This window comes from Hippocampus bargibanti, linkage group LG05, assembly GCF_051943395.1.
Source record: "Hippocampus bargibanti isolate YZ-2025 linkage group LG05, ASM5194339v1, whole genome shotgun sequence".
Classification (NCBI taxonomy): Eukaryota; Metazoa; Chordata; class Actinopteri; order Syngnathiformes; family Syngnathidae; genus Hippocampus; species Hippocampus bargibanti.
Genome location: NC_142738.1, coordinates 3,294,381 through 3,311,962, shown reverse-complemented (window position 1 = coordinate 3,311,962; position 17,582 = coordinate 3,294,381). Strand labels below are relative to the sequence as shown.

At 38.3% G+C, this 17,582-nt stretch overlaps 1 protein-coding gene across 1 annotated transcript in view; it reads right to left on the bottom strand.

Annotated features, from left to right (window-relative positions):
- Positions 1-202: 202 nt before the first annotated feature.
- Positions 203-17,582, bottom strand: part of LOC148897528 (A disintegrin and metalloproteinase with thrombospondin motifs 20) — a 128,058-nt gene continuing 110,678 nt past the window's right edge. Inside the window, exons 31-38 of the mRNA XM_088995813.1 lie at positions 15,916-16,119; positions 14,234-14,363; positions 11,774-11,868; positions 11,603-11,697; positions 9,592-9,725; positions 7,491-7,582; positions 7,313-7,417; positions 203-5,826 (exon numbers count right to left, since the gene is read on the bottom strand). Coding sequence (XP_088851939.1) covers positions 5,722-5,826; positions 7,313-7,417; positions 7,491-7,582; positions 9,592-9,725; positions 11,603-11,697; positions 11,774-11,868; positions 14,234-14,363; positions 15,916-16,119 — 960 coding nt within the window. The 3' untranslated portion in view covers positions 203-5,721. The remainder of the gene's footprint in view (positions 5,827-7,312; positions 7,418-7,490; positions 7,583-9,591; positions 9,726-11,602; positions 11,698-11,773; positions 11,869-14,233; positions 14,364-15,915; positions 16,120-17,582) is intronic.

Sequence of the window (17,582 nt, the reverse complement as noted above, 5' to 3'; positions counted from 1 at the left end):
ATAGCTAGATAAATAAAAAGAAGTGAAGAAAGGAAAAAAGAAAAAAAGAATGAAGTCAAGTGAAAAGACCAAAAAAAAAAGCTAAATGGGTGTCTTATTGCCTCTGTCAAGCGTGAGGAGGCTAATGTCATTCAATAAACTATCGGTTCAGAAAAAATAATAAAAAAAGAAGCAAAAAAAAACCCACAAATGAACGTTTTTCATTTAATTATTTATTGTTCCTTATTTTCCAAAAGTGTTAGTAGTAGTGGCATGGCATACAATATTGGTACGATTAGTAACAAAGCACCATAATAAATTGTTTATTTTTTTTATACAAGCTACATAGTGTACTGTACATACTTTTTTTTTAATATGTCATATTAGAATTCATTACAAAAAAAAATCTTTGGATAAAGAGGCGTTTGCGTCACTGCAATGCCCATTCTTTCACACGGTATTGAGCACGCGGTTCAAGTATGAATATTACACATAACAACACATAAGTTACAACTTTTCACGGTTATTACAAAGAATAAGCGTACATCTCTACAAAAAAAAAAAACGTTTGGCACATAGTGCATCAAGTATTTAATTTTATTTTTTTATATTTTCTGATACAGACCTCATAGCACAGTTGGCCTTCATTGATGTGAATGAAGATTTTTCTAGCTGCTCGTTGATTTTATTTATTTTTTTTCATAGTCATTTCAATTATTTTTAATTCAACCAAAACAAGCTGCTTTGTATGATAACAACAATAACAAATGTTCGTCTAAATTTTAAATTTGGTTAAAGCTTGTTTTTTTTTATTATTATTTTTTTTTAAAATCGGGTTAGGCTACACGATGCGGGTCGTAATAATTGCAGTGATACACTGCTCGGACAAAAGTAATGGGACAGACATTTAGTGAAAATAAAATAAATGCTTGTTTCAAAAACAGTTCTCAAAAATGTACTGCGAATATAGTTGCTTAAAGGACAACCGACGCCTCCGGACAAGTTGTGTCCATAATTTGTAAAATCACTTCAAGTGACTTCTACTGAGCGTATTTGACAAGGATTCCACCACATATAGCTGTATTTTATGCTTTAAGACTGGCGCTGAATATTCAGGAAGTCTTGTTTTCGAGTTGGTGTTGATTCCTGACGTGATGTCACATCAGGAACGCCCCTGACTGAGAAAGCGACACACAATGCATTTTGGGTACTTTGTTTGGTCTGAAAACTTCATGTTGATCCGTGTTGATGGCAAACTTAGAAGGAAAACACATAAATAACGCGATGGTGAATCGTTGTGTGTTGCACCAAGACTACTATTTGATACTAGTTGACACAAATCAACCCATTTCCAACGGAGCTTGGGCGCCATCTTGTGCATTTTCTGGGATGCTACATTGGAGTCCTGACAGATACGGAAGGACTTCTTTAATCGATTGCAAACATTTATGCTTTCCTCTTTAGAACTATTTGAATCATATTCATAATTGGAATCGATTGCAAACATTTATGCTTTCTTCTTCAGAACTATTTCAATCATATTCATAACTGGATGAGGAACACGAAAGCATCTTCTCCGAATCTGAAGCCATTGTTTTGATTCGAGAGCAAGGAAAGACGTATTGTTGTGACATCACGAACAAGGGGGCGGGACCTTCTGAAACTGGCCACTTCCGGTTTCAAATTGAAGTACTTTTTAGGCACTTTAAGTCATTTTTATTGGTGTTTTGCATTTGACTAAAAATATCAGCCTGCGTGTTTTGGGTATTTTCGATGCTATAAAACGTTTTTCTGATGTCAGTTAGGAAACAAAAAAAATCGTGTCGGTTGTCCTTTAAGAGTGTGTGTGATTCCGTCATTCTCAACACCAATGTGAGAAACATCAAACTTCATTGAATTAGTACAAAAAGTGTGCCCAATCACGACAAAAAGAATTGCTCATTTATATGTAACAGCTATGTATCGTGAATGCCACCAGAATCAAATGCTTTCTCACCAAAAGGCAGAAAGTACAATGAACCTGTCGTGTATCAACTTCTTACCATAGAAAAATACAAAAAATAGATATATTTTTTTGTTGAATGAAACAAGCACAGATTTAACATGAAGAATGTAAATGTGAGATTTTTGTAATGTAACACATCAACATTAAGACACATCAACATCATTGACAGTCCCAAAACTTTTGCCCATCCAGTGCAAATCCGATAAACTTTGCGGCTACTTCATGTACAGTGATACCTTGGCTTACGAACTTAATTGGTTCCCAGACAGAGTGTGTAAGGCAAAAAGTGTGTATCCCAAAATTAATTTCCCATAGGAAACCATTAAAATGACAATAATCCGTTCCCAGGTCCCCATAAAACATAATTTTCTACTTTCTAATTTTCTAAGCCTTAAAACTACACAAAATATACCTTATGTTATGTAGAATAAATGTGCTATTGTATTACAATTAAAGAAATAAACTGTACTGAATAATAAAGTCTTTTTATTTACCTTTGTAATGGTCATTGATGGCTCGATGGAATGTAACCTTCTTTTGTCATCTTGAGGAATGATCCCTTGTAGGTGCTGTCTTTGTGATAATTTTATCTAATTCTTCATCAATTGTGTTCTGTTTAGCTGGGTTGATAGCTTTTTGCATCAAGTTTGTGAGCCTGATTGATGGGGTATTTTAACCTTGCAGTCTACACTCTGCCTTTGAGCTATCAAAGTTGAAATTCACTCACTGTCGTTTGCCTGTCTCTTTAATGTTTAAACCACCTCCCCTCACTGCTGCATTCTTGACCAATCACGTGGCTTTAACCAAAGACTGGGGGCGGGGAATAGAAGACAAAAACAGTCGGCTGCCATTTTGTTGTTAGAAGAACGTGCTTGTTCGCGAACGACACATCACTCATTGAGGCAGCTCCGTGTACGAAAAAAGTTCATACGCCAAGGTAAAGTTCGTATGCCGAGGTAAAATATTCACAAATTTAACGTTCGTAAACCAAAACGTTCGTAAGCCAAGGGGTTCGTAAACCGAGGTATCACTGTATTTGTCAGCCAAACATTACCGGCCAGTAATTGCGAGTTAATCATTCTAGTAGTCTTGATGAGCACCATTCAGGAGATTTGCCATTATTTGCTACAAACAACAACAGATACACAAACAATAACCTGGTAGCTGCTGCTGCCGCTTCTGGTTTTGCAATGGTTAACAGATAGGTAGTTCCGAAATAAATAAGGCAAAACATAAATAAACAACGTTATGGGACGCGGGTAACATGAAACGTGCCTTGGTGAGAGAACTTGACGTCATTCAAGACAAAAACCAGACACGAGTGTTTTAAAAAGCCATAAAAGTCATCATTTTTCAAAGTAGTTTTGAGAGGAAATTACACAAAGATTAGAAATACACGCTACCATCTGCTGACGAGCTTGAGTGCGTCAGTAAGGTACTCAAGAGATGATTTGATGTTGTTCGTGATATTTTTATGATATCGCAGCACCTTTTATGGACTAAAATGATACCAGACGTTTATACGGGGAAATTGTGCAAATGAAAGAGAAAAAAAGGGGGGCATTTTAGTCACAAAGCCAGATCAGTCAGTCGGTTAACTTGATCCCATTTGTTCTTGTTTTTTGCGATGAACAAAGCAAAGCTCAGCTAGCTAAGTGTAGTGATGCTAAAACGAGCCTGCTTTAGCTTGTCTGAGACATCATACACTAACACGAACAAAGATAACAGAACAGTGACTAAAATAAGAACATCTAAACTACATCGAGATAAAAATAATTGAAACAACTTGAAACGGGTTATGTAAGATAAGACAAACTAAGCAAACGGAGGTTAAATTAAGCTAATATTAGTCAAGCTTTGCCAATTGAAAATGGTTCCATTCCGCTAAAACAACAAGATAAATTGACAGGAGGGAAAGAAAGGTTAATCTTGTGAAAATAATAGAATCTATAAAGTATACAAAGATAAAGTAGCAAGTTTTGGATCAATGAAGTTGAAAAAAAAAACATTTGAGATTTCCTAATGATACGGCGAAGAGAGTCTTCTTGAAGATTTAGTCTATTCTAGCTTGTATCATCTAATTTACAGGCAAATAAAAGATACATTGAGAGAAGAAAGGATAGCATAGAAAAAATCTGACAAACAAAAGCAGGCGGATTTGAGGAAAAAAAAAAAAAGTTAGCGTATTTTCCAAGACGCCCTAAACTAGCCTGAGAAGAACCAAAATGGGGAGGCTAAACTAGATTAAGCTAAAATTGGATAAAACGAGCTAAACTACTTACCAAATCCGGCGCGACACTATAAAGAAGTTTAGCTAACGCAAAGCAAAGATAAACGGCATGAAGCTAACTGAGTTGAGCTACAATAGGTCCGGATGAACTAACATTAAGAGCCAAGATAGGTTCAAGTAAGATTAACTAAAATAAAATTAGCCAAACTACTGCATGCTAATTTCTAAATTATGATTAGTCAGGACAAAATAAAAGGCACAAAGTGAAACTAAAGGAATGCCAAGGGGAGGCTAAATAAAGCTAAGGTTACCCGAGGTAAGCTAAAACATACTGAGAACTAACGGAGAGTAACTAGCCTAGATTCAACTCAGACTTGTTCAAATGAAACTGAAGCTAAATTAAAAGCTGCTACAGAAAAGAAAACAGGGCTTTCTTAGGCTAGTTTTTGAGCTGAAACAAGATAAAACAGGCGGATTTGAGAGAGAAAATCATTCAAAAAGAAGATAGCATATTTCCGAACACACCCTAAACTAGGCTGAAAAGAACCAATAATGGGAAGGCTACGCTAGATTAAGCTAAAAATAGATAAAACAAGCTAAAATGGGATAAAACGAGCTCAACTACTAAACTTAGTGTGGCAATCTTCATAAAAGTTTAGCTAATGCGAAGCTAAGCTTAGCTAAATTGAGCTAAAACCGGTCCGGATGAACTAACGTTAAGAAGCAAAGATAGGTTCAAGTAAGATGACCTAAAACAAAATGAGCCAAACTACAGTTTGCTAATTTCAAAATTAAGATTAGCTTGGACCAAATAAAAGCTAAAGTAAAACTAAAGGAATGCGAAAGGATCCTAAATAAAGCTAAGAAAGCTAATGGAGAGTAACTAGCCTAGATTCAACTCAGACTTGTTCACATTAATTTGAAAATAAGTGAAAAGCCGCTATAGCAAAGAAAACAAGGCTTTGCGAGGCTAGTTTTTGAGCTGAGACAAGCTAAAACAGGCTGTGAAATAACAAAACTAAGCTAGGATAGGTGAACAAGAAAGCGTCGGGCAAGCTAAACTCAGCTAACAAAAATAAGCTAAGCACACTGAGGCTAACTAAAATAGTGACTGACTCTTGCTGTGTTTTGTTTTTTACTGGCAAACAAGTCACAATATACTGTACATGCATAATTGGACCAATATATATATATATATATATATTTTTCCCCCTTGAATAAAATTGCTTATGTCATCTTCTCTCAAGGAAAATAACACCACCGAAACTGAACCAAAGTAAAAATGTCGTCATTTGGTGGCATTATCAGCGAGTCCGTGAATGATTGTGTGCCTTTGTGTCTCATATAAGAATGCCCGGCCAGTGTCTTTGATTATCATTCATTATATCAAATATCGATTGTTCCACTTTAAAGACAAATGTAATACACAACCGGAGTCACCACATTTCGTTTGGGGCGAAGACGGTTTCAAAACATACTTGCAGATGTCGATGACCTCCTACCGTTATTAATCTCCGTTCAAATTTTGGACCTGAAGGAGGAGCCCGTTGTGCGCTTGAGGAATGCATTTCCCACAGAAACCACCGCAACGCCCATAGATTCTTGTCCCGTCCTATCGGAATCAAACAAAAAAGAAAATGTCACTTTTGTTTTAAAAAAAAAAGCAACAGATAATAATAATAATAATAATAATAATAATAATAATAATAATAATAATAATAATTTATAAGCACCTTTCAAAACTCTCAAGGTTACTTTACAGTCACAGGATAAGTTTTTCTGTGGGTGAGCAGCGGCAGCCACACGCGCCAGCGTTATATTCATTTAATCAAGCGAAAGATATTTTATTGGGATTGTATAACTTTTTTTTCTTTCCCCTCAAAATTTGATTGCGTTTGTGGCATTTTCAGGAACTTTGAACAGTATTTACACCGTTAAAATTCTAAAATTGTTCAGAATGAAAAATCGAATTAAAGACCTACATTTTAAAGACATTTTTTTATCGATATCGGATATATTGATAGTCCCGGTTATATCGATACTATTTCTATGCACGCACGGAGAAAATTACATGCAAACAGGGTCGGATATATCGATAGTCCCGGTTATATCGATATTTTTTCGGACTCCCTTGAATATCGATATAACGAGACTTTACTGTATTTGATTATTTGTGTATGTATTTATTCATGCATCTGTGTATTTATTTACTGATCAATTTTTAACCGATTTATTTAACGTATTTATTTCTTTGTTTATTAATTTGTTATTCTGTCAGTCTGTCCACCTATCCGTCTATTATTTATTTATTTATTTATTTATTTATTTATGCATTTATGTAATTGTTTATGTATTCATTTATTTATCTATCTATTTCTTTGTTACAGATGTATTTAATGTATTTATTTATCTAGTTATTTAATTGTTATCTGGCTGTCTGTCCATCTATTAATTAATTAATTAATTAATTCATATTTGTTGCTGTATATTTATTTATTTGTTTATGTTTAATTCTTTGTTTGTATTCAATTCTTTGTTTATGTTTAATTCTTTAAAAAAATATTTATTTGTTTATTGGTTTATATTTCTTTTGCTTGTTTGTTTATCTTTATTTGTTAATTTGTCAAGATGTATTTGTTTGTTTGTATTTATTTTTTGGTTTGTGTTGATATGTTTGCTTGTTTATATCTATTTTTGTCGATGTCAGTGAGTCCGTCCAACTGTTCGTCTATTCATTCATTTGTTCGTTCGTTCATTCATTCGTCCATCCATATATTTATTTATTTATGTATTTGTTTTTTGTATGTATTTATATATGCATGTATGTATTTATGCATTTATATATTTATTTATGTATTTACGTATTTATGTATTCATGTATTTATGTATTATTGATTGATTTGATTTTTCATTCATTCATTCATTTGTTTATTTAGTTGTTGATTTGTCTTTGTTTCTTTTGTAGAAATGGTTAGCATTCCCTTTTATCACTACTACATGTTTCTTCCCCAGTGGCCAATTATGAGCCCCCCTCCCCCATCCTTATTGCTTTCGAAACATTTAAAATCCATTTCCGAAATGATCCAAAAGTCCTTTACCTCCGACCTGTGAACCTTGACAGAAACGTAATTGCCCTGAGATGTCCATTTGGTGGCCTCGGCCACTCTGAGCCCAGTGCCAATCAGATTGATGCTGAACTGGCCCTGCGAATATCAATATTTCACTTATCCTGCCCGTTAAGGCAAAATGGAAAGCGTTGGGATTTATCTCACCAACCTGTGGACACTTGGCGGCGCTGTAACAATCGCCGGCTGTGGCAAAAGGCACAGGTTGACCGACGGGAGTGTGGGAGAAGCGCAGGTCAGTAACTGAAAAACAGTCATGATGAAAATATCATTAGAATCATGCAGAAGTCACAACCATGTTTTTTTTTTTTCCTTATGGTCATTCTCAGACCCCACAACAAATCAGAAAAAAAAAAAAAAACGTTGCATCGTTTTATTGTTACAGAGGTTTGACCAGTGCTTTATCAGCACCCCCGGAAGAAAAACCAAACCCCGAACAAATTCGGAAATGGCGCTCCACTTTTCAATTCCCAAATTGTAAATTTCTCCACTGTGAGACTAATAAAGGCATATCCAATCCAATACTATATACTACCAAATATATATATATATACTATATACTACCAAATACTACTAATAAATATTAATAATACATTTCATTTATAAATCGATGAGAAGGTTTCTTCAGCCGTCATCAGGTTTCGGACGTTTCGCCTCCTATCCAAGAGGCTTCGTCAGCGAACTAAAGTCTGACTGGTCGTATTTATATATCCCTAATGTCCAGCCATGGCGGCGCCGGACACAGCTATGATAGGTCCCTACTCTCAGGTTGGGGGGGAGCAGAGGACCACTCCCTGTGGCCCCACTGATTGTTCCTACATTCCTGACTAACGACTGGCCCATTTCCCCCACTCCCGCCGGTATCACCTCATCAGCATTATGAAAGTTGCCTAACCTGTTTTCCCTAAGCAGGCTATTGTACGAACGATCCAAATTGAACCTCACCCCACCAGACCGGTTTAATGATGGATTTTGTTGTTTTATAATAATCGCTTCTTTTACCCCCCTTTCAAACCATCTATGTTCTTTCGCTAAGATTTTAACCTCATTGTCGTCAAATGAGTAGTTGCTAGCTTTTAGGTGCAAATGTACTGCCGATTGAGGCCCACTTGTATTATCCCTGCGATGTTGATAAAGTCTTTTTTTGAGAATTTGTTGAGTCTCCCCAATGTACTGCTCTTTACAATTTTCATTCTTACAATGTATGGAATAAACTACATTACTTTGTTTTTCCTATCTTTTGGATGCACCAATTTTTGCCTTAAAGTGTTTATCGGTTTGAAATAAGTAGGAATTTTGTGTTGCCAAAGGTAATTTTTCAGAAACTCCTGCAATGTAAGGTACTGCTACTCCTCTCCTTTTTGTATCTTGAGAATTATGAATCATATTATTAGAAAATTATGTTTTATGGGGAACTCAGAACGGATTATCCTCATTTTAATGGTTTCCTATGGGAAATTAATTTTTGGGATACACACTTTTCGCCTTACACACGCTGTCTGGGAACCAATTAAGTTCGTAAGCCAAGGTATCCCTGTACAACGCAATACATACATGTTGGTTTATATAGCGCTTATACAACAGCCAAAGCTGAAACAAAGCTCTAACATGGAATAAAGGGGAATGCTGCCCCTTGTGGAAGGGAAAAAACATTGCCAGAGGCCATGTCCAGCGCTTTATCGGCACTCAATTCCGAAAAAAAACAAAACCTGAATACATTCGGGAATGCCGCACTACGTCATATGTTCAATTCCGAAATAAATTCATGAATGGCAGTGAATGAGTCAATTTATACCTTGTGTACAATCAATCCATTTAGCATTTTAGCTAATGCTTCAACAAAACTAGATTCAAGCCCGATCTTTAACAGCTATATTAATTGAATAAGAGTTGCGTGCCGGTAATGTTCAATCCGAAATAACAACCTGAGGGCACAGAATCTGGTCAGCATTCATCTTGAACCCGTTGCCTCTTTCTCTCTCTCTTTCCTCTTTTCAAGCTGCCAAATCCAAAATGAGTACCATGCAAAAGACTACACGTGCTTGTTAGCCATGAAGAGAACAGCGTAGCGTCTCTCCACGCATGCTAACTCTGCAATCGTGTCGGGATGGCGGACTTTGCAATCAGTTCGCGCTCCCAAGGTCATTCGCAAAGGGGGATTTTGAGAAAACCATACGCCATGACGCATCGCGCGGCCCGTGTGTGTGTGGTCTCGCTGCGGTAGGCAGGGAATTAATCCGGAATTTACTCACTCAGGACCCTCAGGGTACTCAGATCCAGGCGGACCTTGTGGAAGAGGGTGTACCCTGCCGTGCTGTAGTCGTTCCTGCAGTTGCAGTCCTGTCTTCGGCTGCCATCGTAGGGACATTCGAAGGGGTTCAGTAGCCTTCGTGGATGAGATAAGCAAAGTTGAAGACGCGGTTGGGTGATAATCGGGTGGAAAAGTGAGCGTTTTCTCTCCCTCGTGTTCAATGTGACGGTTCATGTGAAAATATGGAATAAAATTATCTTTCATTAGATTTTTACGCAGCAACTTTTATCTACGCAGTAAAATATTAGCTAGCTAGCAAACCAGATAGACCAAAAGCTAGCTAGCTGGAACGTCAGCGTTCACTCAACCCAGAAATAACTCAAATAGATAGAAAGCTAACTCGCCAGATAGATAGAAAGCTATTAGATAGCTAGCTATCTAGCTATTGGCTAGCTAGCTAGCTTTCTAAATTAGATAGAAAATTTACATTACGTACTAGCTAGCTTTCTAAATTAGATAGAAAGCTAGCTAGTTATCTATTGGCTAGCTAGCTAGCTTTCTATCTATTTGAGTTACTTCTGGGTTGAGTGAACGCTGACGTTCTAGCGGGATAGATACAAAGCTAGCCAGCTAGCTATTGGATAGCTAGCTAGCTTTCTATCCATTTGAATTAATAACTCAAATAGATAGAAAGCTAACTAGCCAGATACATAGAAAGCTAGAAGAAAGCCAGATAGATAGAGCTTTTTGCACGTCTGGCAGTGAATGAATTAATACGTAAATAAATGGAAAATTATTACTTAGAAAACGATACATTTATTTATATACTTATTAATGTATCTTTATTTGTATAATATTTGTCTTCTACTTCATAATCTTTCTACTGTAAATTTGGAATTTCTCCATTGTAAGTTTAAAAAAATACATCTTGATGAGAAAGTTGCACCAAAATTTCACTATAGCTAGCCAGCTATTGGCTAGCGAGCTAGCTTTCTAAATTAGATATAAAGCTAGCTAGCTATCTATTGGCTAGCTAGCCAGCTTTCTATCTATTTGAGTTACTTCTGGGTTGAGTGAATGCAGATGTTCTAGCCATATAGATGCATGGGTGCCGATAAAGCGCGGGCCAGACCTATGGCAATGCTGTTTCCCTTCCACAAGAGGGCAGCGTTTCTCTTTTTTTCCCAAGTTAACGCTTTGTTCCAGCTTCAGCTGATGTTAAATATACGCTATATACATCAATATGTATTGCATTGTATTTTGGACAGCTGCCCTCATTTCAAGCTCATATAACTCCAGACCCATATAACGTAGGAATTAACTCTTTCTTTCTGACGATAGAAGACATTCTAAGGTTTCTAATGCTGAAGTGAATGTTGATGTAGTCCTAAAACTCAATATTCTGTGGGTCCTGGATTTCGAGTGACAATGACAAAAACCCTGGCACTGGAGTGGACACATTTTTGTACGGCTGGCAGTGAATGAGTTAAGAAGTTAATAAATGTAAAATTATCATTTAGAAAATGATACATTTATACATGTACTTTATATGTATCTTTATTTGTATACTTTGTGTCTTGTACTTCATAATTTTGCTACTGTAAATTGGGAATTCCTCCATTGTAAGACAAAGTTGAAAAAAATATATATTGATGAGAAAGTTGCACCAAAATTTGGCTAAAAGACCAAAAAAGACATTGGATCGTAATTTATGTGGCTTTACATTTTTAAATTAAATTATAATACAGTAAAGTCTCGTTATATCGATTATATTGATAGTACTGCTTATTACGATACTATTTCTATGAACTCAAGGAGAAAATTACATGCCCGCAGGATCGGATATATCGATAGTCTGGTTATATCGATATTTTTTCCGACTCCCGAGAATATCGATATAACGAGACTTTACTGTAATTACATTTTAAAAAAATCTGGTTACATGAATTAATAGGACCATCATTTCAACTTGACGACGCCCACAAAACCAGATGGAGCTCATTCATTCGCACCTGTAGCCGTACACTTCCGAGTAATTGTCCGTCTGGCCGCTGCGCAGTGTCACATATTCTTTCGGGAAATCGGTTTGCATTTCCGCGCAATAAATCTGTAGAAGAAGAAAGAGCAGATGAGCGCATGTGGAGATGCAGACTTACAAAATATGTGAAGACATCAAACGGAACCTGCAGGATGCGGGAATTGACTTTGAGGTAATATTCAGCGTCCATCTTGACGCCTTGTCGCATCTGGACCTCCCGACACGAGGTGAATAACTGGCCTTGGGGGTTGGGAGGGGGGGGGGACAACAAGAGGAAGGGGAAAGTCGTTTTATTGCATCACCGTGCGTGTTTTTACAAGCACACGCCGGCTGATAACAAAGGCATCCATGACTGGCATTGAGAAAATTATCGGGACTCTTTCTTTTAATCAGCAAGAATAGTTTTCAATTCAGAGACGTAAAATTTAAAAAAAATCCAGCCATCCTTTCTTCCATTCTTCGACCCTTTCTTCCATCATCCATTCATCAATACATCAATCCAGCTTGGTAGCCAGGTAGCACAATAGCTAGGTAGCTAGATAGCTAACTAGCTAGCTAGCTAGTAATCTAACCATCCATCCATTCTTCCAACCTTTTTTCCATCATCCATACATTCATCCTTTTTATTCCATCCATCCATCAATCCGGCTTGGTAGCTCGGTTGTTAGCTAGCTAGCAATCTATCCATCCATTAATTCTTCCACCCTTTCTTCCATCTACCCACCCATCCATTCAGCTCGGTAGCACAGTAGCTTGGTAGCTAGGTAGTTAGCTAGCTAGAAATCTATCTATCTATCTATCCATCCATCCATTTATTCTTCCATCCATCCATCCATACATCCATACATCCATCCATCCATCCATCCATCCATCCATCCATCCATCCATCCATCCATACATACATACATACATAATTACATACATACATACATACATACATACATACTAGCTAGGTAGCACAGTAGCTCGGTAACAAGGTAGTTAGCTAGCTGGCGAGCAATATATCCATCCAGCCATTCTTCCATCCAATCTTCGACCCTTTCTTCCATCTGTCCATCCATCCATCCATCCGTCCACCCCTCCAGCTCGGTAGCTAGGTAGCCCAGTAGCCTAGTAGCTACGTTGTTAGCTACCTAGCTAGAAATCTATCCATCCATTCTTCCACCCATTCTTCCATCCATCTGCTCATCGATCCACCCAACTATCTACCCATCCATCCATCCATCCATCAAGCTCAGTAGCTAGGTAGCACAGTAGCTCGGTAGCTAGGTAGTTAGCTATCTAGCTAGCAATGTATCCATCCATCCATTCTTCCACCCATTCTTCCATCCATCCATCCGCTCATCAATCCACCCATACATCCATCCAGTTCGGGAGGTAGTTAGCTAGCTAGCTAGCAATCTATCCATTCTTCCATTCATTCTTCCATCCATCCACTCATCCATGTGCTCATCCATCCGCTCATCCATTCATCTACCCATCCATCCATCCAGCTCGGTAGTGAGGTAGCACAGTAACTCAGTAGCTAGATAGTTAGCTAGCTAGCAATCTATCAGAATCAGAAAACCTTTAATAGTCCCACAATGGGGAAATTTGGATGGATTATCCATCCAACCACACCCATCCACAATCACATTCATCCATTCATTAAAAAAAAAAATCAATTCAACATATATAGAAATATAGCCTTTAATAAAACTCCGTAAACCACTGAAAACAATCACACTGATATGAGATGAGAACTCGGCGAACTCGAATATCACGTGGATAATGATCCAAAAAGTAGAGGTCTTTCTTTAATTATAATAATCCTAAATATAATAGCAATAATCCATGAAAGCTAGAACAGTAAATGAAGAACAGAAAATCAGTACTACGCTAATGCTAACTGTAGCTCTGGGAGAGAAAATTAAAGAAATAAAAGACCCAAAATAAATAAATAAATCGGAACAAAAACATGCTCGAGATAAAACAGACAAAGTACGACTACACCTTCCATTCGGGAGGAACATTAAAAAGCAATACGGTCACTGTAGTTTGTTTCATGTCAGAGGAAGTATTTGTGAGTCATTTGAATAAAATGCTAAGTGATGAAAAGATGAACATAACTAAAAGAAAAACACCCCCATGATGAATTCACGTTTCCTAGAATGGAGAGCGTTCTAATAAACGTTGCATGATGTGTGTGTTGCCTTGCTCTTGTTTTGATCCAAGTCCCTCAGTGGCCATATCGTGCTGATTAGCATTAATATTTGACCGCAGTTATTGGCTCTACTCCGAGCATATCGTTTTAATCCTGCCACGGATCGCCTTGGCAGAGGCCCGGGCAAAAACGCTCAAAATCTGGCCCGCTGCCGATTTGTGAAGAGCCGGCAATTTATCAGAATGAAGGCGACGGAGAGCTCATTTATCCTACCATGAGGTCATCAAGTCAAGAGACGGCGTTCTCGCTAATGTGTTAAAAATGAAGCGAAAAGGGAAAACACCCTTTGCGTTTCCATAAACACAATCAGATTGGCTAACATACACATAGCACGCTCCATTTGGTATCATTATCGCGAGGGAGCGGAGATGGAGGGTGGGGGGGGGGGGTTGTTTAACCTACATTCTCCGTCTTGACACGCGGCTCGAGATTCGGGTCTTTCCGAAGGACGGCATTGCTTGGATGTTGTTCCTTTAGAGGTCACGCACTCCACGCTGCGCTCCATCACTCCTGCCCCGCATGTCTGAGAGCACTGGGATCCAAATATTTATTGGTGATTAAAGGACAACCGACATCACTTTTTTTGTTTCCTGACATCAGAAAAACGTTTTTATAGCATCTAAAATACCCAAAAGATGCAGGATGATATTTTTAGTCAAATGCAAAACACCAATAAAAATGACTTAAAGTGTCTAAAAACTACTTCAATTTGAACCCGGAAGTGGCCAGTTTCAGAAGGTCCCGCCCCCTTGTTCGTGACATCACGCCAAGGCATCTTGCATTGCTTGAGAATCAAAACAATGGCTTCAGATTCGGAGAATATGCTTTCTTGGTACACATCCAGTTATGAATATGATTCAAATAGTTCTGAAGAGGAAAGTATAAATGTTTGCAATCGATTAAAGAAGTTCTTCCGGGTCATTTTGAAGCGCCAGGACGAATATGTAGCGTCCCAGAAAATGCAGAAGATGGCGGCCGAGCTCCGTGTAAGGAATTAATCAACCCGTTTCAACAGGCTGATTAATTCCTTACACGGAGCTTTGTCGCCCTCTTCTGCCTCTTTTTGGTGCAACATGAAATTTTCAGACCAAACAAGTACAGCAAAATGCATTGACGTGATGGAAGGACTGCTACAACGTGTCCTTTTTCGGTCAGGGGCGTTCCTTCAGTGATGTCACGTACGGACATTATTACTTCTGGGTTGAGTGAACGCTGGTGCGTGTGGCTGCCACTGCTCACCCACAGAAAAGCTTATCCTGTGACTGTAAAGTGACCTTGAGAGTTTTGAAAGGCACTTATAAATGAAATGTATTATTATTATTACTTGGCATTTTTTTTTCTTGTTCTCCATGTCTGACTTTGACTTCATAAAAACATAAAATTACCAAACTGATTAAGCAACAAACTACCAACTCTAAGATAGTCAAGGAAAGAAACTTAGATAACTAACTTGACTGCTAAACAACCAACCAACCGACTTTCCGACTTTGCTAAAAGTCAGCAAAATGCATTGACGTGATGGAAGGACTGCTACAATGTGTCCTTTTTCGGTCAGGGGCATTCCTTCAGTGATGTCACGTACGGACATTATTACTTCTGGGTTGAGTGAACGCTGGTGCGTGTGGCTGCCACTGCTCACCCACAGAAAAGCTTATCCTGTGACTGTAAAGTGACCTTGAAAGTTTTGAAAGGCGCTTATAAATAAAATGTATTATTATTATTAGTATTATTATTATTTGCTATACAATAGCTAAGTAGCTTTCTATCTATTTGATTTACTTCCGGGTTGAGTGAACGCTGGTGCGTGTGGCTGCCGCTGCTCACCCACTGAAAAACTTATCCTGTGACTGTAAAGTGACCTTGAGAGTTTTGAAAGGCACTTATAAATGAAATGTATTATTATTATTACTTGGCATTTTTTTTTCTTGTTCTCCATGTCTGACTTTGACTTCATAAAAACATAAAATTACCAAACTGACTAAGCAACAAACTACCAACTCTAAGATAGTCAAGGAAAGAAACTTAGATAACTAACTTGACTGCTAAACAACCAACCAACCAACCGACTTTCCGACTTTGCTAACCTTGCTCCAAGGTCCGACTTTCCAGTAGGAGGCCTGCGGGCAGTCTTTGAAGAGGCATGGCCTGATGCTCTGAGGACGGGGTTCTGGGCAGCGGGTATCGGCGGCAAGCGATTGGGCGACATCAAGATGCGGGCCTTCAGATGAGGGTGTTTCAGAACAGGCCATCGCACGCTGCTGGTAGCCCACCCCGCAGCTAGCTGAGCACTGATCCACCAAAGTTGATAGCAAGGAAAGAGGTTGTTAGTACGATCCGGCAACACAGACGTCCTCCATTTTATTTCTGGGCGGACATGATTGACACATTGATGTGTCAATCAACCTAGCGTATAGACGCTCCCCACCTTACGAACGAGATAGGTCCCGAGTGGTCGAGAGGTGAATTCGGTCGTAAGAATGTATGTTTATAAAGTCAAACACTGAAAGGGGAAGTACAGTGATACCTTAGCTTACGAACGCTTTAGCTCACGAACGTTTCGCCTTTAAATTCGTGAGAATATAATCTTGGCATCCGAACTAGTTTTCGGCGGACGAATCAAACCACACAGCGCCACGGTGGCTGTCGGACTAGTTTTGGGCGGATGAACACCAAACCACACGGTCGAACAGCGCCACGGTGGCTAGCGGACTAGTTTTCCACACCCACTTTCTTTGAGTGCAGACGTGGTTTGCTATCAAGTGGAGTACTTTTGCTATTATGGGACTGAAAAAGACCCCACCACAGGCTAATGTTACGAAGAGGACACAAAATAAAATTACGTTCGAGCAGAAGAAGGAGATCATCGAAAAACACGAACGAAGTGTGCATTTGTGTGACTTTCATCATTGAAAGTGTTGATGCTTTATGATCTCTCAGTTTCAAATGTTTTGCTGCCATCTTGTGGCATCTATAGGGAATTACAAAGCCATTTTGTGGAAGGTCATACACAACTTCGCTAATCACAGCTGGGCTTGGTCTCAATACCCGTTGAATAGCGACGTTCACAGTCTCAGTATTTGAGCACCATCTTGAAAGGATTTTTTTTTTGTGTATGACTGACTTCCTTTTACAAAAAAAAAGGTTCTGGTTTTCAAGGTAACACGCTGAGAAGTCTGAAAGTCCTTCCATGGCAATCCTGTTTTATGCCTTGCCATTGCTGGACAAAGCCACATGACAGTTACGAGGTTGGATGTAAAGAAAAGCTTGGAACTATACAGCCGAGTGTGTAAACGGAATAAAAGGCAGTCTGCTTTGTACGTCATTTCGAAAATGATGCATATCCAAGAAGGTATCAGCAGTGAGAGAGAGAGAAAGCTAGCTGTCTCTGTCATAGTACAAAAAAAAGAGGAAATGAAACAACACCGTGGGATGCTAACATGTCTACATCTGCGTAACAGCAGGCGCTAGTGAATAAGGACGTAGGTTGAAGATATGAAAAACTGTGCTAATGGTACTCATAGAGAATATGCTCCTAACTAAGGTAGCAATAAACTAACAGGCAACTTTATTATTTAAGTATCTAGCTACCTAGCTAGATAGATATACAGTAGCTGCTTAAATAGCGCGCTGGCTATCTAGTAACCTAGCTACTTCAATAACTATTTAGCTAGTTAACAATTTAAGTAGCTATACATGTAGATAGCTAGCTACTTAAAACTTATCCTGTGACTGTAAAGTGACCTTGAGAGTT